At 40.9% G+C, this 22,635-nt stretch overlaps 1 protein-coding gene across 8 annotated transcripts in view; it reads left to right on the forward strand.

Annotated features, from left to right (window-relative positions):
* The window catches only part of ABCC12 (ATP binding cassette subfamily C member 12), a 92,140-nt gene that overhangs the window by 54,086 nt on the left and 15,419 nt on the right, over window positions 1-22,635 (forward strand). For 7 of the 8 annotated variants that reach the window (XR_012906711.2, XM_075940213.2, XM_089781463.1 and 4 more), the window contains 11 exons: window positions 3,339-3,473; window positions 3,570-3,672; window positions 3,756-3,827; window positions 5,167-5,256; window positions 6,105-6,208; window positions 11,164-11,370; window positions 13,166-13,392; window positions 15,045-15,182; window positions 17,671-17,857; window positions 20,527-20,616; window positions 20,744-20,933. Coding sequence is in view for 6 of the 8 variants with exons in the window: in XM_075940213.2 (XP_075796328.2) it covers window positions 3,339-3,473; window positions 3,570-3,672; window positions 3,756-3,827; window positions 5,167-5,256; window positions 6,105-6,208; window positions 11,164-11,370; window positions 13,166-13,392; window positions 15,045-15,182; window positions 17,671-17,857; window positions 20,527-20,616; window positions 20,744-20,933 (1,543 nt within the window). In the remaining 2 variants the exon portion in view is untranslated. Of the gene's footprint in view, window positions 1-3,338; window positions 3,474-3,569; window positions 3,673-3,755; window positions 3,828-5,166; window positions 5,257-6,104; window positions 6,209-11,163; window positions 11,371-13,165; window positions 13,393-15,044; window positions 15,183-17,670; window positions 17,858-20,526; window positions 20,617-20,743; window positions 20,934-22,635 lie in introns of those variants that run through there. The other variant, XR_016350504.1, reaches the window with a different exon arrangement.

Here is a 22,635-nt window from a genome sequence, read left to right on the forward strand (position 1 = left end):
GTGTTGCTGCCGCCAACATCTGCCTTCCCTCTTGCTCCTGGCTGGGGAGGCTGGAACCACACGACCACCTCTCCTACTCCTGTGCTCTGAGACCTGTGCTCTGTGCATGCTCCCCTTGCCTCTCTGCCCCTCCTCAGTGCTCCGGGGAGACCGGGATGTGCTTGGCATGCTGCCTGCCTCCTCCCCTCCCCATGGGGTTGGGGCCTCAGCAGAGGGGGGTGGAGCTGGAGGTGGGACTGGAGGCCTGCCTCCCTCAGCACCAGATGCACCAACTGCCCATGATGCCCATATAGTGCAATGCCTTGTGTTTGAGCAGACATCTCTCTGCAATCTAAATTACTGTGCTTCAAGCCTATCCTCCTTGCACTAACAAAATAGGGAACTGTCTCCCTTCCAAAAGTCATTATTTTCTATAAATCTTAATTAAAGCACAGATGTCCTTGTTCAGCATTAGAGCCTTTATACATGGAATGCATTTCTTATAGCATCCCAATGGCAAGTGTGTGTGTGTGTGTGTGTAGGCAGGGGAAGGTGTTTGATCTAGCACAGCCATTTCATGTCTTTTACTTTTTGTCGCTAGCAATATAAAAGCAATGTGCCAGCAGGTGGCACTGAAGCCACATTTTATACTGCAGATAAGCACAAGCTGGAAGAGAATGTCCTACGCTAATGGAAGCCATTAGCGTAGCAAGCACTAAATGCCAAAATCTGAATTAATGCAACATTGAGTTTGATCAGATAAAAGAAAAGAAAAACTCAGTCAATACAAAATGTAAGGTTCCTGTAGCAATGTTAACTTAACCACTCTGCCCATTCTCTTTATTTGTGGTAACATTTAACAACATAAAGAGCGATGTAGAAAAACAAAAATAGGAAATCAGACTTTGCTGTAGAAGCCTTTGCTTTGCTTATTAAAAAGAATTTACCAGGCAACCTTAATAATATATTAATCAAGTTGGCCTCATTTATTTTCCTAAATTATTTCCTAAAGAAAAAATCTACATAATGATGGTGGAAATGAATGAGTGCACACTACGAGATAGTGGTATGAGTACCCTTCAACAACTGCATTTGTAAGAGACATTTGTTTGGTGCAGAGAAAAGCTGCACCTTTGCCTCCCTTGAAATTGCTAGGGGTGGCTGGGTTGAGGACTTGCTGATGCAATCTGAATTGCCCCAAAGAAGTTAGGGGGGGTGGAGAAACTCTATGCCAAAAAATTAAAAATTCTTCATGGCTGTTGTGGCATTAGAGGGTGTGTCTACACTGCACCATAGCTTGAAAGAAGATATGCAATTTGAGGTATGCAAATTGCATATCTTATTTCAATCTTATTCTGAAATATCTTATTTCATAATTTGGCACTGTCTACAGAGTGCCAAATTTTGAAATACTCAACTATTCCAAAATGTGCCTTACTCCTCATGGAATCTGGTTTACAGGGACATTGGAATAGCAAGCCCATTATATTTCGAAATAATGGGCTGCTGTGAAGATGTGAGATGGCTATTTCAGGATGGTCCATTATCCCGAAATAGCATTGCAGTGTAGACGTAGCCAGAGTGGCCTCTGTGGGGTAAAAAGTGGAACTGTAGCACTTTTCAGACAAAATGTATATTTTGTGTAGGGAGAAAAATCTATGCCAGACATCAATTCTGCATGTGCATACTGGTGTAGAATTCTCCTAGGAGTAATAGGGTACATCTACATTGCATGCTTGTTTCAACATAAGCTATTCTGGAAGAAATACTCCGAAACAGCCTATTTCAAAATAGCATGTCTACAGTACAGGGAAGCCTCAAAATTAGTCTCAGGCACTAATGTGGATGTGCTACCCCTATTTAGAGCCCCAGGAGGCACGGGGGAGTAATTAGTTTCAATGGCCCTGGGGAGGAGCTATTTCGAAATAGCAGCAGTGGAGCGTCCATACTACAGCTATGCCAAAATATGTAACTATTCCAAAACAGGAAGTTGGAATAAGCTGTCCGTTATTTCAAATTTATTTTGAAATAACGGAATTGCTGTGCAGATGCTCGCATTGTTACTTCGGAATAATGGCCATTATTCTGAAATAATGCTGCTGTGTAAATGCACCCATAGTTATCTACTTCACATTTCTCAGCTTCTCTAAGACCCATTACATTTGGAGGCACAAAACCCAAGAGTCTAGACCTGACTTGCATGTAATGATCACATATTGGCATGTATTTGGGGAAAGAATAAGGGGCCTGCCAGGGGGCAAGAAGTCCAGTTTAACAGGAAAGGCTGAAAGGTGCATATTGAAGTTGTACTAGGCCTTATAGAGATGGTGAATTTATTTAAAGATTTTCTAAGAAAAGTATGGGATTAAAGCAGTCCCCAGTGCCCCAGCCAAGTGTCTTGGCTGGTCTATAAGCTGACCCAGGAGGGGAAGAAGAATCATCAAAGCAATGACATTACAGTGGTGCTAGAACCACTCCATGACAGCAACAGGCTGAAGCAAATTTGCAGAGGTGTGGTGCATCCCTCTGCAGATTGAACATCCCCCCCCTTCTCCACTATTGCACCAACCACACCAGTTTTGCTGCCCAGGACCCCTCTGCACCTGTAGTAGTACAGGCAGGATTTTCCCTTTATGTGTGGAATTGTGAGACTAATAATGTGGGGAACTTGGCCCACAGAGATTGGAAAGAAAACACTAGTAGTCATCTTGGAAATGCTGTGCCAAAGAGAAATACTTTGGTGGTGTAGAACCACCATAGCCCGCTGTTATCCTCCCCTCCTCAGCAACTGACATGCTGAGTCATGCCAAGATGAGTGTGTGACCAGAGATGGACTGTACTCTGACAATCTCCAATTGACGTGTCTGATCCTTGAAATAACAGCCAGCCCTAAGGCTCCACTAAACCACACATGGTCCAGCACAGACCCAGACCCAGAATTAGAGAGCTACAAGTGGCTTTTTCACAGTTCTTCCCCTCAGTGGTCTTCACCATTTATAAGTACAGCTAAGGAATGAATCTGTTCTGATGACTAAATTAAAGGGAAGAGCATCAAGTTCTGCAGAACCTAAACAAGCTATTTTGGTAACATAGGCTGCATTTTTTGAAACAAAATTGATTGTATTGGAAAGTCATCTTTTAAATTAATTCCTTTACACATTCCCTTGTGGCATACAGACAGAGGCATAGACACCTGCATGAATGTAGCAAATGAACATAGAATTGCGGAAGTTTTCTCAACTGTGAAATGAAAGCTGTTAATTACTATCATTCAGTTTGAAAACACAACGCTGATGCCTTTATTTCCAATGCAGTTACAATATTTATGGAATTAATGGTCCATTCTTAAAAATCTGTAGTATCTAGAATTCTGTGAGGAAGTCATTTTATTAGAAGATGGAGAAATACATGAACGGGGAACTCACAAAGATTTAATGAAAGAACAAGGATGCTATGCTCAGCTAATCCAAAATCTCCACATGGAGCAAGCAAAGGTAACATTTAATATTAAGCATATTCCACTTTTACAGGCCTTAGAATATTGAAAATAGGGTTTCAGATCTCACAAGTAAATTTTTCTTATTTTACAGGATCCAGAAAATATTATGACTGAATCAGTCATAGAATCAGAGAGTGAAACTCAGGATAGGAATGATTCCACAGGAAGTTCTTATAAAGGGGTTGATAATCCTGGTAATATAATTTAACACAATAATCGGAATTGCCTATATTCTGCTGTTTAAAAAAGAAGACTAACTGTTCTATCTTTCCCATAGCTTTTTTAATGTCCGATGAAGAAATCATCAAAAAGGAACCCGAGAGAGACACACAAAGGGAAAAGAAGATAGGTATGTTACAAACACTCACTTGTGTATCTTTCTAAATTGTTTTTAAAAATAATTTAATTGTAAATTAATATATATTTCTGATTTGAAAGAGATTGCTGAATTCAAAATGTACTATGCCCACCAATTAGTTTATTTTCCTCAGGCCTTCCTGCCTGCACTGCTTTTTTGGCCTAGGAGAGCTGTCTTTTTGCTGTCTTTGTACAGTATAATGGGATGTTAGTGCATAATGGGCAGGGAAGCAGATCAATCACCATTACCTCTTCGCTTCTTGGAACAGTTTTAGATTAATTTAATATTTGTGAAAAATGCCACATGGAGAATACTGTAAGCTCATAACTTCCCTTTGGAACAAGCACAACACAGCAAGTTTCAGTGCACCAACACCCCCCACCTTTGCCCTGCCATTGTGCCTCCAACCAATTCTATTCTAGAGCAACTGAGACAGATAGTAAGTCTGAGTGGGTGGCTGTTCTAATGAGACTTCCAGTAAGGAATGCCTACCTCCTCCTTCCTTCACCTTCAGGTGAGGCAACCTGAGAGACATTTTCAACTGGTTGGAAGAATAAGAGCAACTTTGAAATGTATTAAACATAACTTGTGGAAAAGTGGGCTTGTGGCCAAAAAAGTGCAGGAAGGAGGGAGCAAAGATAGGACACAGCCCGTTTTGTTATCTCTCCTGCAAGATGGAAACTTGTAAGCACTGACACTGTTCCTTCAGTTGCATGGCTGACACTGTCACTTATAAGCACGTCTCTCACAAATATGAAGAAATTAAAATTACAATGATTAAGTTGCCAGTCAGAGCCATCAGTGGAACCGAAGGCCACAGTATTAATGCTGAACAGGAGTTTCTCATTTGTATGGCCCAAATTGGCTGGAACTGTTATTTCAAGAACTGGTATATATTTGCTCTTAAAATCCTTTCAGAGAAACACAACAGGGTTAGGGAAAAAAAGACATTTTCAGAGCTAAATCAAAGTTACAGGGATGTTGTAAAGAACTAATATAGAGAGCAAATGTTTAACTGTAAAAACTCTCCCTTCACATTAGATGCTATACGTTAGCAGTGTGGTGATATACACAGGTTTATAACTATCATACGTGAGGCAGAGAGATTTGATTTTTTGGTCTGCCTTAGCATGCATATTTCTCTGCAAAGGAGGAAGAGGTAGAACAAGAATGTCAACAGAGTTTTGCATTCAAATGTATGTGCTATTTATCATTTTTAGAAAATCCATATTACTTACATTTTAATTGTCATCACGATTTTCTAGTTATTCAAAAACCATTTTGAATGACTAGATGCATTTTATTTGTATGCATTTTGTTTGTGTGGTAGCTCCTGCAAACCAGCTTTTTCAAAAAGAGGAAAAACAAGAAGGTTCTGTGACATGGAAAACCTATCGCACTTACATTAAAGCTTCTGGAGGTATAGTCTGCAAAAATGTCTTTGCATTTTTCTTTGATATTTCCATTTTCAAAGCTAGGATTCCTTTCTGGTGTTTTTCATTACATCTAAACTTTGATATTTCAGTTTTAGATTGACTCAGTCTCTACCCCATTAAAGTTTCTTGCTTTAATCTTATTGAAATTAGACAAACAATAAAACGGTTGCTTTGTTCTCAAGAAACAAAGCATTGTAATCTCCTAATAGAACCTAGAATTGCAGATCACTGAGTTTTATAGAGAAATATGTTAGTAAGTAAGTAATAACTGAAGGCATTCTGACATTTATTAGAAAGAAAATGTGAAACATTCTAGTCAGAGAGAAGCCTGACAAGCAAAATTTGGATCCAGACTGGGATTTCAAGATTGAAGCTTGCACTAATTCACATCTGGGTTTTGGGCCAGCTCATTAGTTAGAGAAGTTAGCAGTCAAATGTAGGTCGGGATCAGATTCAGATTTACACACCCCACAGATTTCCAGGGAGTCTGTGAGATTTTGTTTCAAAAGAACTTCTAATCTACAATTACAAAGAGAAATTGTGTTTATGTAAATACATATGCACATTGCTACTCTTAAGATTTTCCCTCTCTGGGTCTTATGTTAGCCATAGGCACAAATACTGTTGCTGAAAAAGTAACACTGAAAACTCACTTTGACTTCAGAATTTAACTCCCTGTCCCCACATTGATGTAAATGGCAGTCTGCATAGGAAGAGAAGAATAAATATGCATTAAACAATAGAGTCTTTGCTGAGAAGATACCCAACAGAGTATATGAGTAGAATATGCTCAAACATTCTTACATTATCTGTTTTTTGGTTCCATTTGCAGGTTTCATACTGTCTTCCTTTGTTGTATTTCTCTTTATTTTGATGATTGGCAGCTCAGCCTTCAGCAATTGGTGGTTAAGTTTCTGGCTAGAACAGGGTTCAGGGGTAAGTGTAACAATTTAATTGTAAATTTCTGCTTCTTAAAACGGAGTTGCACACATATTTGAAGTATAATATCAATAATAAAGTACAGCTCCAGCATCTAGGACAGTAAGACAATTAATTGCTACACAGGAAACTTCAAAACCTGCTTCAGATGAAATTCTTATTTGTCTTAAATTCTTCCCATCTGAATTGCAGTTCATTTTTATATGGTTTTCATAAACACCTTTTCTCGAAGTGTCAGAGGGCCACTCTCTGTTCCTTTGAACTTATTTGAATTTGCTCTTGAAAGCATCAAGCATGTCACCATTGTTAACACAGTGCTCATTCAAATTCATAGTGCTGAGACAGTTTTCTCTCTCCCTCCCTGAGCAAATTAACATGTGACTGTCACTCTAGCTAGCATGGGTAACAATAGTAGCTAATGTGGCAGCAGAGAATTCAGCATAGACTAGCAAGACAAGTTTCCACTCAAGTTATGCTGGGCTTCTCCTAGGGTCATAGGCATGTGCACAGGGTGTGCCGGGTGTGCCTAGGCACATCCTAATGTAGAGGCGGACTGGCCCAGCGGGACTGAGCCACCGGGCTCTGTACCCTTGCACCAGAGCCGGGAGGGGCACTGGCAAGGAGGCCGGCAAGCTGACCCCGGCTGGGGAAGGTACCGGGCAGGGTGAAGAGAAGCCGTCAACCAAGGCGGCAGCATTGGGAGGAGCTGGGGCTGCGCCGGGGGTGGGGTCACATGCAGTGCACTGGAGGGGGCAGTGACATGTCGGCGTGGCTTTGCAGCGCCATTTTTAAAAACGGCCAAGCCGCGGATTGTGGAAGGAGACGCGTTGAGTGGGGCGTGGGGGAGCACAGCCTGGCTAGAGGCGGGCTGGCGGCTGGGCTGGGGCTGTGAACGCTGGGCGGCCCAGATCTAGGTCCGGTATGTGGTCTGGAGCCTGGGCTGTGGGGACTTCTGGGGTCTGATCACAGCAGACTCCAGCTTGCAAACTTGAAGGCAGAAGGTAGGCGATGGGAAGGAGGGGGGAAAATAGGGAGAAAGGGTGGGAGAGGAAGGGGATTGTGCTGATGGGAGGGGGGCAGGTCAGGAAAAGAAAGGGGAAGGCACCAAGGGACACGGTGGAGGAGAGACAAATGCGGGGGGGGGTGTAAGTGGAGACACTGAGGAAAAGGGCAGGAGCTGGGGGGAGGTGTTAGTGGGAGGGGGGACACGGTGATGCTGGGAGAGGAGAGGGTAAGGGCATTGGGAGCTAGAGGGGGGAGGTGCTGGGAGAAGGCTTGAAAGAAGGGGTGGGCATGAGGAAGGTGGGGATGGATCAAGGCATGTGTGAGGGCACAGGGGCATGAGGGGAATGGGGGCAGAGGGTGGTGAGGGGGTGGGCATCAGGGGAAAAGAGGGCAAAAGGGGCAGGGGGAGTGAAGGAAGGGGGAGGCACCTGGAAGGTGAAGGTGCCAGGGGACTCCGGGGTTGAAACAGAAGGGCAGACACCTGCAGGGGAGGGACCAGCACTGGAGGAGAGAGGCAGGGCAGGTGTGTAGAGGGAGGTGTTAGAAGAGGGGATGAGAAGCTCACATGATCAGAGTGGGGCTACTGGAGGAGTGGGCACAGAAGGGAGAGAAGGGCTGGTGGAGGGGGGCAGGTCGCAGGAAGGCTGAGGGCAATGAGAAGGGCAGGCATCAGGACAGCAGAGGAGGATGAGGGTTTGGGGGCAGCAGGCACCAGGGGAGCTGATGGAGCAAGGGGAGGAGACCTGGCAGCAGAGGGAAAAGGTAAAGATTTATAAGATATTCATTAATAACTTGGGTGCCACAGTGGCACATCCAAACAAGCCACATGAACTCAGTACTGGTGCACAACACAAAATTCATTCTGCTCATGGGAGGAAACTCTTAGAGGGAACACTTCCCCCAGCCTCTCCGCCCCCGAGTTAATGTCACACACATTGGGTTAATGCAATTGCAGGATAGTTGCATGCAGGGGATTTGGTGGGGGCCAAACTAATCGCTGTTGGTTGGAGGATGGTGGGAAAAGTCCTTGGGGGGGGTCGCGTGCCACCTTTTACTTCTGGTCATGTGTCCATCTTGCCCCGAGAGTGTTGCCTCCAGAGGCGTGGCTAATGGGGGTCAGGAGTCTGGCTAATGGGTGTCAAAGAGTACATTTAAAAACAATTCTTTGGGTGCACACCCTAATGAAATGTGCTGCGCATGCCTATGCCTACGGTGGCTAGCCTGCACTGAAGCCTGTACTACCACATCTTTGTTACTGTTACCCAGGCTAGTTTAATGCAAGCCTGAGTGCCTAGTGGTTCTACGCTCACTCCATTTGCTGTGTGTGTGCTTTTAAGTCAATGAACCATCTCCCCTCTGCTACTTTCAGCAGCCTCCTGCTTATTCCAATGCAGCAGTCCCTTCCTGGTTTGCAACACTGGATTCTATCCACACTGCCCCTTTAACTGTACATTTATCTAGTCTCCTTCCTCTCCCACTTCTACAATTTTGTGCTCCTCCCAAAGTTAATCTTTTACTTATGTTATTGTATGCCCTTGTATCTAGGATTCTCTGCCATCTCCCTCCCACACAATGACTCGCACATTCATCTTAAATCCATTTAAATATTTTTCCTTTCTCTTTGCCACAGAATGAACTCTCTGTAAGGACTCTGAGATAATGCATATTAAGGATGCCATAAAAATCAAATTAATTGTAGTATATTATATATGCATTGAGAACATACTAGCTGGGAATTCAAAGCTGTGTATATGGCTGATTTACTGCATCACATTTTTTCACAATAAATATAAATAAGTGGATATGAATCATGTACTAGTTTATATTAGTTTGAGTGCTCTATTGTTGCACATGTTTTACTGGAACAAAATCACACCTAAATTTCCCATTATCATGTGATAAAAATAATTTAGAGCTAAATTGTGCCTTTTCACCAAATGAAAGGAGCTAAAAGCCCTGAATGTCAGAGGTACAATGTCTCCTTCTCTTGCCCCCTTTGCCATGCACCTGACAACTAATGTTGGCCAGGGCACAGATTCCGCACTTTATCAGCCCAGCCATAAAAGATTGTTGGAAGAGAGATTTCTTCCTTCTATTGGTCTCACAACTATGTAAGGCTTTAGCAAGAGTAAAAACTTGTCCATATGTAGCACTGCAAAAGTGTTTCATAGATGAACATGTTCCCGATTACAGTACTAAGTAAAAGAGGTTGGACTAGCTGGCTATGGCTCAAATTTAATTGATTTTTTTAATGATAGAAAACCTAACAATAATATAAATGAAAACAGCTTTTGTGTAATGTTTCAGTGTATGCTGTGTTTATAACCTCAAAACGGCATAATAAAATAATAATAAATTACCTAGATTTTATATTTCAGTGGATCTCAAAATGCTCTACAAAGGAAGTAGACCTCATTAGTAACTTTGTGCTTAGTGCATCCGAACCACGCAACATAATTTCCAGCAAAAAGAATTAATTTGTTTTCATTCTTCAAGCTAAAAGAAATGTAAAATATAAAAAAATTCATTAAAGGAGAAAAGTAAAACTGATTCTTTCTAATGTAAGGTATTATAACAGGTCAAAAAATTCTTTTTAAAAAATAAGGATGTTTCTGACAGTGCCTCTGAAAATACAAATAAATAGTAATTTTTCCCCTCTTAAATTTACAAAATTTCAGATACTTCAAAGGCAGGGACCTAAAAAGCTCCTGATATCTGCAGTGGGGTTTTTTAGAAATGGAGATTAAGCTTACAAAATAAGGTAGTTTTTTTAAAGCTAGAGTGGTGTTTTAAAATCTTGACTTTACTTTTCCTTGTCTGACCTACATTTCCACAAAAAAATAAGAATCATTGTCCTTCTGGTAACTGCTTTATCAACACCACTTCTATTTCCATAGTTGTACACAATGGACCAGGAAAACTAAAGTCAGGGTTATAAAAGATTTGTTCTTAACTACATAGAATTACCTTAGTTTGAAGAGTGAGTGTAAGAACTCTGACTTCTAGATTGCAGTGTCTGACTGGATGGCTCCCTGCTGAAATACACAAGTGCAGGTTTTAAAAGCCAACTACAGCTTTCAGGAGGCAAAATTATTACATTTTATATAGCACCACAGATACAAATGATACTTAACAAATCGTATTACTAGAGTAACAAGTGGGACCTAGAAAAATCACATCTGTCACAAAATGACACACCATAGTTATTTAAAATGTAACGTTAACAACAAAGACTTCAAACACTTTGACTACAAATATTTCTCCAAAAGCACAAGACCCCACCCCACCTCCTCACATTTTCACAAAAGGAGACTTCTCCTTTAACAATTAATAATATAGATCCTATGGAATACAGTTGAGCAGTTCTGATTTCAATTAGTGTAGGGAAGTGACACATATACAGGCTAACTAGACAAGTCCTAAAGAATTTAAAATGGATGAAAATAAGTGTATATTCAAATTAGAATGGGAGATAAGTTGTTAAAAGAAATGAAACATAACAGGTAGGCAATACTGAAGCTGTCCAATTAAAATACATTTTATAAAACTTAAAAAAATAAGAGGAAGCTAGCGAAGGGTTGTGTTTAACATAGTCAGAGAATTGTTGTTACAAAAATCTGTAGGATTTCAAACTGGAAAATTGTTTTCTTTGTAAAAAAATGGTAACACTGGATGAGACTGAAGCTTTGTGTCTGCATGAAACCAGTGGATATACAACATTGTGAGGATTTCCCTGTGTAAGGGTCCAGGGAAGATGCAAGTGTGCAGTGCAGGTGACATAACAGCTCTATGACACCCTGTCTCTGACCCAGGCACAGGGACAGTGGTGTAGATGAAGTAGCCCTATACTTTAGTTATTCCAGCTTCCTTTATCCTTATCCTTTTATCCTGTTATCAATAAGAGCTTCCAAATTCAAATCACTGTGTTTTACACATTTGCTTTAAAGGCAAACTGCAGCCTCCCGAGTAATGAAACAGAATATCCCATTTGTGACATGGGAAGCATCTCGGATAACCCCAGTCTGCACTTTTACCAGTTAGTCTACGGAATGAGCATGCTGATCATTATTGTCCTAAGCATCATCAAAGGGTTTGTTTTCACAAAGACAACATTAAAGGCTTCGTCAGTGCTACATGATAATGTATTTTACAAGGTATGGAAGATACATCGATGTAATTGTTATCAAGGATATTTGCCAAAATAAGCTCAAAAAGGATGGAGCATGGTTTAGTAGTTAGTTTTGATGCCTGGGGCCATGGGTTCTGTTTCCAGATCAGCTGCAGCCTTATTGTGTGACCTTAAGCAGTGTACATTCTATGCCGCTTTCTTTATTAAATTATAATGCCTGCCTCCCGCACCAGATCACTGTCAACTTTAAATGAATGTTCACAAAGTGCTTAGAGCGTCTCCGATGAAAGACTCTGTAAATGCAAACTATTATTTCCTGTAACCTGGGCCTCAAATGATTCTGATGAGGGAAACTGCCAGTTCACTAGCACTGTGCAGTGAGATAGAAACACCACACAAGTTTTCAGCTTCCTCTGAAGCATCAGATAGTGGTCTCTGCTGAAGGCATTTTTACTGAACAAAAAAGGCAAAAGGGTAAAAGGTTCAAAAGTGACATCTGAATTCAAATCCAAATGGAAATCACGCCAGGCACCAGAGTCGAAGGGTCAAAGGGTAACATTTTTGAAAAGCATCTAAATTCAATCTTCAGAAGTGATGTAGTCACCTAAAGATGCACATAGTAGCCTAGTGGGCTTTACAAAGGTGCTGAAGCATCTAAGTTGTAGGTGGTGATGCCGTGGGTGCTCCAGCCCTGCAGCACCCTTGGAAACAAATGGTAGAGCTCAGCTCTCACTGGCAGACAAAACCAACCAGCTCTTCCTCTTCTCTCCCCTCAGCACCTCCTGCCTGCCACTGGTATGTGGCATGCAGGGGTCTGGCACTGGGTGGGACAGGAGCAGGAAAGGAAGGAATGAAGGTGGGGCCTGCATGGGGAAAGGATGGAATGGGAGGAGCAAGAACACAGCAGGGGCAGGAAGAGGCAATGTGGGGGTAGGCCCCTGGAGGAAGGGATGGAGTGGGGGCAGAGCATGGGTTGGAGTGGGGGCAGAGCCTAGGGAAAACAGCCTGTGATCTAGGCACCTAACTTGCTTTGGTGCTTTTTTTTTTAACATGTATAAACTCCTAAGTCATTCGGGTGCTTTTAAAAATTTTACTTCATTACCTTAATCTAGTGTGACCTGTCCTATGATCTTATATTTTATGACACCTTGATTCAGCAAAGTGCTTAATTAAGTGCCCAGCTCTGAGCAGATGAGTAGTCCTGTTAAATTCAGAGGTACTACTCACCTGCTTTGAGAGGCAGGATAAGTGATGCAATATTTTTTATTGGACCATCTTCTGTTGGTGAAAGAGACAAGCTTTCAAGCTTACAAAAAGTACTTCTGATCTGAAGAAGAGCTCTGTGTGGCTTAAAAGCTTGTCTCTCTTACCCACAGAAGTTGGTCCAATAAAAGATATTACCTCACTCACCTTGTCTCTAATCTCCTGGGACTAACATGGCTAACACAACACTGCAAACACCTGCTTTGAAGCAGACATCTGTTTAAGCACCTTGATGAATCAGAGCCTATATAGCTTATTACAATTATTCCTTTTAAAGTGTACAGTAGATCCTCAGCATTCTGATTTTCATGTGCATTTACTTTGTTATGTTATGATCATGACAACGGGAAATAAGCCTTAAGAAATATTTATTCTATTTTCAAAGGCTGCTTCACAAACACTATCTGATATTGTAAAAGCTACAATACATTTGTTTGCTGTTCCTTCTATTTACATTTTAGCTAAGATTATACTGATATTTACTTTACCACACATACTCTGAATATTGCAAAAGACAAAAACTGTCATTTGATTCTGCTGTTTCTCTTTACCCACAGATCTTACTGAGTCCAATGAGTTTCTTTGATACAACTCCCACTGGCAGGCTAATGAACCGTTTTTCTAAGGATATGGATGAATTGGATGTGAGACTTCCATTTCATGCAGAGAATTTTTTGCACCAGTTTTTTATGGTGTTCTCTATTGTAATCATAATAGGCATTGTGTTTCCTTTCCTCCTAATTGCAGTGGTTATCCTAACTATTATATTTGTGATTCTCTTTCAGTAAGTTGATGTGCTAGTTCTTTAAAAACTATTTTAAGAATTTTTATTCTCCTTGCGGTCCAGCCAGTAGCAATTGTAGTTCTCCTGTTAATCTGTTGTTGAGTTTCTGTTTTGTAAAGGTTTACTGGAGTGTGAGAACTATAAGAGCCAGTATCGCATAAAACAGGAACAGCCAGTGGAAACTAGGAAGCTGTTAGATATTTACTGCCTTTTATACTAGAGGCTAAATTAAATCTTTAGCTTTTCTTGGCTTTTGCCAATATAGGCCGCGGTCCTTGGTCTGCCCAACATGATGTTACAGAGGAACAAGTTTCCACAACCTTCCTTCAGGTTACAGGTCTATAATTAGGATCAAAAGCCACAGAAAGAGGCTAGGTGGGCAAAAGAGGGCATAGCCAAGGTATCCTGCAATGAGTCAATTTAGCTTATGCTATGTAGTTTCCAGCAATGGGGAAGGTATGGAGCCCTGACGGCAGCTTCAAGCCACACCCTCACGGTGGACGCATCAAGCCACAGTCCTGGAGGACTGGGGTTCAATGGGACGCTGATGCTGCTTAGTCTCCTCTCCCCAGACATGTGTTCTGGCCACACGTTGCACGTTTTCATGTGCTTCTCGTTCCTTCTGCACCTGGAAGTAGAGGGGATGATATTACTCATTCCGTTTTCAAAATCTGCTGTCATACTTCAGTACTCATAAATGCACTAGTGATGAAAGAATATGATATACATGAAGGACTGGGTTGTGTCTGGCCTCTCACTGGGAGGCAGACAGGATACATGTAGCCAATATTTTCAAATGTGAGTAGTGATTTGGAATACTCAGTTTGAGACACCTAGAAAGGACTTAATTTTCATAAAATAGAAAGCATCCTGTCCCTTTAAGACAGTGGTTCCCAAACTTTTCGGCATCAGGCCCCTTTTTTGATTTTGGAGAAACCCTCACACCACCCCCTCTCAAAAAACTAGCAGCAAAACTTGGGGTGGGATTGATGGGTGTGTGTGTGGCTGGGTCGCCTTGCACCCACTCTGGACATTCTTCATGCCCCCCCGGGAGGGCACGGCCCCCAGTTTGGGAACCCATGCTTTTAAGATATGTCAAATTGGGCACCCAGTCCCTTCTGATTATCCAGTTCTTTTAAAATATCTCAAATCGGGCAACTAAAAATGGAGACAGGAAGCACCCACAATTTCTACTTGCTTTAAGTTTAGACAAGGAGCTTCCATTTGCACTCCAGTGACAGGGCCAGACCCTGCTACTGTCCTTCATCTCAGGCCACATCTCCACTTGCCGCACCAGACATCAAACTTCTGCTATTTGATTTACTGGGTCTGGTTAAGACCTGCTAAATTGAATGCTGAGGGCAAAGAGTAAGGGAAGTTAGTGGGAGCCTTTCGTCCCAACCCCACTCCCCAGCAGGAGCAGTGGGTAGGCAAAGTAGGGCAAGCCAAAACATTTTATAATAGAACATTGTGCAACTTTAAACTAATATGTTCTCTAGTGGATCAGCAACCTTGTAATAAAACAGTATTAAACAGGATCATTTTAACTGAGGAATTACTGCACTAGCTTTAGCCAAGAGGCTGTGATGTATATAATTTGCATGCTGACATATAAACATGCACAATATAATTTTGCTTTCATTTTGTTGCAGAATTTTTCAGACAGCCATCAGAGAACTAAAAAGAATGGAAAATATTAGCAGATCTCCATGGTTCTCACACATTACCTCCTCTGTGCAAGGCCTCAGTATAATTCATGCTTATAATAAAAAAGAAGACTATATCAACCAGTAAGATGCACACATGACACTTATATCTTCTTTGTTTCATTTGTGAATCTGATATGGACAGATAACACTTCATGGTTATTCTTTACTTGATTGTGGATATTGTTGCCTTGTACATGCAGTGACACTAGTGTAACCAGATGTCCTGATTTTATAGGTACAGTCCTGATATTTCAGGTAGCTAAAAGGGTGTCACAGGAAGGAGGGGGTTGGGAGAGGAATTGTTTGCCTTGGCTTCTGAAGATAGGATGAGAAGTAATAGGCCTAAACTGCAGCAATGGAGGTTTAGGTTGGATATTAGGAAAAACTTTCTGTCAGAGTGGTTAAACAATGGAATAAATTGCCTAGGGAGGTTTTGGAATCTCCATCACTATTTAAGAGCAGTTTGGACAGACATCTATCAGGGATGATCTAGATCAGTGGTGCGCAATCCATGGGGCGTGACCCCCAAGGGGATCACAAATGTCTTCCCAGGGGGTCATGGCATTTAGATCTGGCCGGCCAGAGGCTGCGTGCGGCCACATGGTGCTTAGATCCGGCTGGCCAGTTGCTGGGTGTGGCTGCACAGCACGGCACTTAGATCCAGCTGGCCGGGGGCTGGGCACAGCCACATGGCACGACGCTTAGATCCGGATGGCTGGTGGCTGGGCTCGGAGGTTGGCGGCCCCCACAGCACAGCACCTAGATCTGGCTGGCCAGGGGTTGGGCCCGGCAGTTGGAGGACAGATCAAAAAAGGTTGTGCATCACTGATCTAGATGATGCTTGGTCCATGAGGGCAGGGAATTGGACTTGATCTCTCAAGGTCCATGCCAGTTCCAGTATTCTATGGTTCTATGATATATGGAGTATTTTCTTATATATGCACCCACTTCTTGTCCTGATTTTTTACACTTTTCATCTGGTCACCCTAAGTGACACTGATGAAACCATTCTGTTCTTACAATACAGACTAGCAAAGATCCTGCAAGCTTTTCATTTTCATAAAATGAGAACCCATGGTGATGCTCCTAGTTTGTACCATGGACTCGCAGAAGACTTTCACATATACAGCACTGTATATCTGTGTCCACTTTTGAACATTGTGTAATTTTTTACTTTCTAAGTTTTTAGCAATTTCTAGGATTTGAGTTAAAAGCCAAGAGGCAATGAGTTCTCACTGGTGGGTTCCCAAATTGATCTAGACCCACACATACTGACTTTTAGGATTTGATTTGTCACGTATGATCAATTGGACCATGTTAGATCTATTCTCCAGAACTCATGACAAGCCTTGCTTAGTTTGTTTGAAAATTCAGACCCTGGAGTCCCTGCAGTTCCAAAGGGAAGCTCCAGCTTGCCCCATATGTCACCTGATTTTATCTTACATTTTTTTTCAATGATCAGTGACCTGTTGTCTCCAGTAGTCCAATGGCTGCTTCTCTGTGTACCTTCTTTTTATTCTGTAAGAATAAATCCAACAGCCCCTTCAGCTCCTAGTAGTCTATCAAAGCAAACTATTGCTTTCACTGTCTCTTCTCCATCCATCCATCCTGGCAATGGTCTGACTGTCTCTGGTCCTTAGTTGAGGGTACAAGGAGAATCAGTTTCTGCATGTGTGGGAATACATGGACTACACCGGTGTCCTCTCAGGGGAAATAAAAGGTGCAGAAAGGCAGGGGCAAAGAGCAGCTCATACATTCCCAATATGTCTGAGAGAAATGGATGATTTCTCCGTGGGTCTAGATAAATTCATGGAGGTTAGGTCCGTCAATACTTATTAGCCAGGATGAGTAGGAATGGTGTCCCTAGCTTCTGTTTGTCAGGGATCACTTGATCCCTCTTGGGTATCTGGTATTGACCACTGTCAGAAGACAGGATACTGGGCTAGATGGACTTTTAGTCTGACCCAGTATGGCCCTTTTTATGTTCTTATGGTCTGACTATACTGAAAAACTGCATCTTGTCAGAACGCAGATTAACTAATACAATGTTAAGCACAACGTGGCATTGATCAGAGAAAAGGACCGTGGTGTTTTACATCATGTCATGTGGACTTTGAGGTTAACCCATCTGCATTAAAGATCTGATTTTCATTTATGTTTTTGGCTCTTTACAGAGCATAAAACACATATAAATACTTTAAGGAAAAAAACAATGAATATATGTTAAGGTTCCTATACATTCCAAGAGCTCTTAAAATCTGCACACAGTCTGGCCCAAACAGTATTTAGGGCTTAGGTTCAGGTACATCATTTCTGTTTCTGAGGAAGGGATTTCTGGAAGCCTCATTTTAGAAAAATGTTGCAATTCCTGAATAATTCACGCCGAGCTGTGGTATCTCCTGTTTTACTCAATTGTGTTTGCATAATATTTTAAGTAGAATAAAATATGCATGAAGGCTATCATAAAAATACCTACATCACTGACTCACTAGGAGTAATGGAACTTGTGTGTTTACATGTTAAAAACTTCTTTTAGATTATCAGAAATGTTCATCTATTTTAATTTCAGGTTTAAAATTCTAAATGATGAAAACTGCAGTCATTTTCTGTTGTTTAATTGTGCACTACGCTGGTTTGCGGTCAGAACAGATATCCTCCTGACTTTGATAACCTTCGCTGTGGCATTATTTGTTGTTTTGAGCCCTTCTATTATTAGTACTGCTGCAAAAGGCTTGGCTTTGTCCTATATTATCCAGGTAAAAGTATTTTTTTTATATCTTGGGTTAACATTTGTTAATTGTTAGTACATATACATTTCTTATTCTAGCCATTCTTTATCTTAAAATGCAGTTTAAATATTATATTCAGTTGAAGCAGACTCTACCACCTTTACTCAGGCTGGCAATACTGGATTGGATTTTGAAATCAATGAATCAAGATATTACTCAGCGTGATAAAGAATGGCAGAATCGAGAACATAGGGAAATGAAAAATGGTTCACATTTTGGAAAGAGATGAGAGACAAATTGTACACATGGTTAATTTGTGTAATGGTATTACCTAATCCTCATTTCACTGCATCTTACCTTCCATTATTTACTAACTCATTTATAATGTCTTCTTTTAAGTTAGATTGCTAATATTTCAAGGCAGGGACTGTGTCTTCCTATGTGTTTGTACAGCACAGTCGGCACCTGGATATTGATTAGGGCCTTTATGTTCTACTGAACAATATTTAAGTATATAATTCCAAACCATGTGTATTTAGTAGATGAATGTTAAATATTCCTTAGTTTAATATAGAATTTGCATGAGAAAATGATATCAAGATCATTTGCAAAGTACAAAAAGGAATGGGAGTTGTTTATTTTTAATGGCAAATGAAAATAAATTCTATTTTCTTCTTTAAAAATCACAGTAAACCATCCCAAATCTTACACACTTAGGGTAGCACTTTTATTTTCACAACCTTTCTATTTTCAGAAAAGTAATAGAAATATTTCTAGCCATAATAAACTCTTAGTAGCCCACCACTTTTGTTCATGACGTTTAAAGCTCATACATCTATTAAAAATTAGTGTGTAAAGAACACATATACCAATAGCTTTTACTGCTGGATTAATGATACGTTGCCAAAATGTATTTTAAATGTTACAAATAAATATGAAAAATGTAGATTTAAAAATATTAATTATTCCTAAATGTCAGGGTAGTTAAGATGTCATGAAAAATATGAATATATTTATAACACATTTCATTGACTACCGAATATCTTCTAGCAATGAGCAGAAAGGCCAAAAAAATGCAAGACTCGCATGTCAAACTGTGAAAGATATTTTTCCAGTTGCTTCGTCTTGGCAAGCTCCACAGGCAGTTGTATTAGCTTTGAAACCACCTCAGGATCTATCATTGAGCTGTGCTGATGATTAGCTTGTGTTCAGTCTCCTAAACACTTTTTTTAAAATTAATTATGCACTTTTCTTTCTTTTCTAGAGCTACTGCAGATAGAAGTGAATAGAAAGTGACTTCCCACAGTGCACTGGGCTAAATTCCAAAGGCCATAGCCTGTCATGTGGTTCATGTGTACTTTTTCAAATGCCTGTTACATACAAAGACAATTAGAGAGGGAGGAACTCATGGCATACAGTTGTGTATGAAGTTTTTAAACTTCTCAAAGGAATGAAGAATTGGCACAGCTGTGGGCTAGATTGTGCCTAAAAGCTTTACGGTGGAGTGGGCATGGAGAGACTTCTCTATAGCAAGATCCCCCATGAAATACTGGCTGAAATAAGCAAATATATTAGACACATTTGCACACCTATCTTTGGAAGGTCAGACTGTAAGGGATTGATTTTTAAAGCCACAAAGGGCAATTAGTCACTCAAGTCAAACTAAAAATCAGTGGAAGTTGTATGGCTAACTTCCCTTTGTGCTATTGACAGTCACACACTAAATAACCACTATCAGATGCATTACTTATTAGACAAAAAGAGATTTCCTATGAAGCTCTGGATAATGGTCAGGAAAAGAGCCATCCTAACCCTTATGCAGAAAATGCAGTTGTGTAGAGCACCCCAAAATTTGGGGCACCATTGGGTCTTAATGCGCATCCACCTTCTTCTTCCTATCCCTGTTCTGTGGTTCTGACTCCTCCAAAGAGGATCTAGGGCCAGGCTTATGCTAAAGGGGAAGGTCAAATTAAGATATGCAACTCCAGCTACATTAATTACGCAGCTGGAGTTGACATACCTTAGTTTGAGTTTCCCCGCCATCTGCACAGCAGGAGGCCAAAGTGACCAAATGCTCCCATCAGCTTCCCTAACTCCTCACAGGAGCAGGAGTACTGGCTGCTTACGGTGGCACCCTCTGAGTTTGATTGTGCGGGTCTTTACTAAACTTGCTAAATAAAACTCTGGGAAATCGATTGTGGCAGCATCAATCTTCCCCCTAGTGAAGGCATGGCCTAGTTATCTTAAAAGTGAAAAAGCCTGCCCGATCTATTAGCAGAACATCAAATCCGTGAAAGAGTCATTCAAGTGTAATGAAGCCATTCAACAGGCATTTGCCAATCCTAGATATATACTGTCAGTCTCTGAATTTACAGTGTTAGTCCACAAGATCTTAGTTTAAAATCTGTATTAAAGTATTTCATTAGTGTATTGCTGAAGATTATAAAATCACATCTCTCAAAAGTAATTGTCCCACCTTCCTGGCTGCCATAGGGCAATCAGTTTAATAATACTGCACAGGGCCCCATAAATCCTAAAGGACAGCCCTAATCAGAAGCATTCAGTAAGCTAATATGAATATGAATATTAATGAGTTTGTTATTGTTTAGGCCCTTTTCTTGCAAAGACTTGTGATACATGCTCAACTTTATGCATATGAATATTTCCCTAAAGTTTTGTTGTTGTTTTTTAAATAGTTGAGTGGACTTCTCCAACTATGTGTAAGAACAGGAACTGAGACAGAAGCTACATTAATTTCCGTTGAACAGATTCAAGAATATGCCTTGGTAAGAAATACATCTAAATGGGGCATTAAAACCACTGTGTGTGTAAATATTACTGAAATTTTTTAACTATCATTTAATGACTTTGTGGATCAATTAAATGTTTTCTCCCTTTCCCCCTTTCTTGTAGACATGCGCTCCTGAGGCCTCCCAGAAGCCAGAATTAGTGAAATCTCCCCAAAACTGGCCAGATCATGGGGCTATCATATTTAAAGACTACCAGATGAAATACAGAGACAATAGTCCTGTGGTTCTCAATGGCTTAAATATGAGCATTCACGGTGGAGAAAAAATCGGTATCGTTGGAAGAACAGGCGCTGGTAAGATATATCATTTTGACTTCCTCCTACCCTGATTTCTCACTGGTCCTCCATGCTACTTAAGTACATATTTGTGAGAGTTCACTGTTTTCTAAGGGCAGTTTATCTGTAAATTGTGATTTTACATTAATGGCTGTTCTTAGAATTGGCCCTAAGTTTCTACAAAATAGTATCTGAATTTAACTTCAAACTATTATTTCCCCTAATTCTTTTTCCTTAGCCCACATGCTAATGAAGGGAATTTGGAGTTACATATTTTAAATGCTAGAAGAATGCTCTCATGTTATTAAAATAGAACAAAGTTTTAGAAAGTCATCTAGGTTATTTCTCTCTTATGATAAGACTCCCATGGGTAATAGTGTATCTATTCAGACTATGTCCAGATCAGTTAAATAATGTTTCATTGACTGTTATAAGTTAGGGGCAGTTCCTGTGCCAGTTATTGTGAAGTTTCATTCAACTAGAGCAACGGTAACATCTCTTGTGTGCTTTAAACATGTTTCTATTGGAAAAATCTTTCCAGCTGCTACACAGAGAGGAGAGTCTGTACTTTTACCAGTAATTATGCATTAGATTTTACTTCAAGAGCAATGCCAGAGTTAGTAAAGTTGTGCTTCAATCACTATTTGATAAGGACTCTGTTCCCTCTTAGTGAAATCTCATCATGCCTGCCAAACTATCCATATGTATGTATATGCTGAGTCATGCAAAGAAGTAGTGAGGGTTGGATACTTGTAACTGGAATTCTTCAAGAGAACTCCCCATGTGCACACCACAACTGTTACAAATAAGTAACCTTTCCCTCTTTCTCAGAGTCTTACCTTTGTGTACGTCTATACTGCACACTTGTTTCAAAATATGCTATTCTGGGATAGTTATTCCAAATTAGCTTATTTTGAAATAGCATGTCTACACTTCAGGGAAGCCTCAAAATTAGTCCGAGGCAGGCTTCCCTAATGTAGATACGCTATCTTGATTTAGAGTCCTAGGAGGCACTGGGGAGATTGAAGCACAACTCTACTGGGGTGTGTCTAGACTACATGCCTCCTTCGACGGAGGCATGTAGATTAGCCAGATCGGAAGAGGGAAATGAAGCCGCGATTAAAATAATCGCGGCTTCATTTAAATTTAAATGGCTGCCCCGATCTGCCGATCAGCTGTTTGTCGGCAGATCGGGAGAGTCTGGACGCGATGCCCCGACAAAGAAGCCTTTCTTCATCGACACAGGTAAACCTGGTTTCACGAGGCTTACCTGTGTCGATGAAGAAAGGCTTCTTTGTCGGGGCATCGCGTCCAGACTCTCCCGATCTGCCGACAAACAGCTGATCGGCAGATCGGGGCAGCCATTTAAATTTAAATGAAGCCGCGATTATTTTAATCGCGGCTTCATTTCCCTCTTCCGATCTGGCTAATCTACATGCCTCCGTCGACGGAGGCATGGAGTCTAGACACACCCCTGGTGAGGGGCTATTTCGAAATAGCAGCAGTGGAGCATCTACACATGCCTTATTTAAAAATAGCTATTTTGGAATAGGCGTTATTCCTTGTAGAATGAGGTTTACAGATTTCAGAATAAGCCGTCTGTTATTTCAAAATTATTTTAAAATAACAGAATGGCTGTGTAGACAATCTCATTGTTATTTCAAAATAATGCTAGTTATCTCAAAATAACAGTGCAGTTTAGACACACCCATGGGTTGGT

Source organism: Pelodiscus sinensis, chromosome 12 (genome assembly GCF_052426305.1).
Source record: "Pelodiscus sinensis isolate ZL-2025 chromosome 12, ASM5242630v1, whole genome shotgun sequence".
In the NCBI taxonomy this organism is placed as follows: Eukaryota; Metazoa; Chordata; order Testudines; family Trionychidae; genus Pelodiscus; species Pelodiscus sinensis.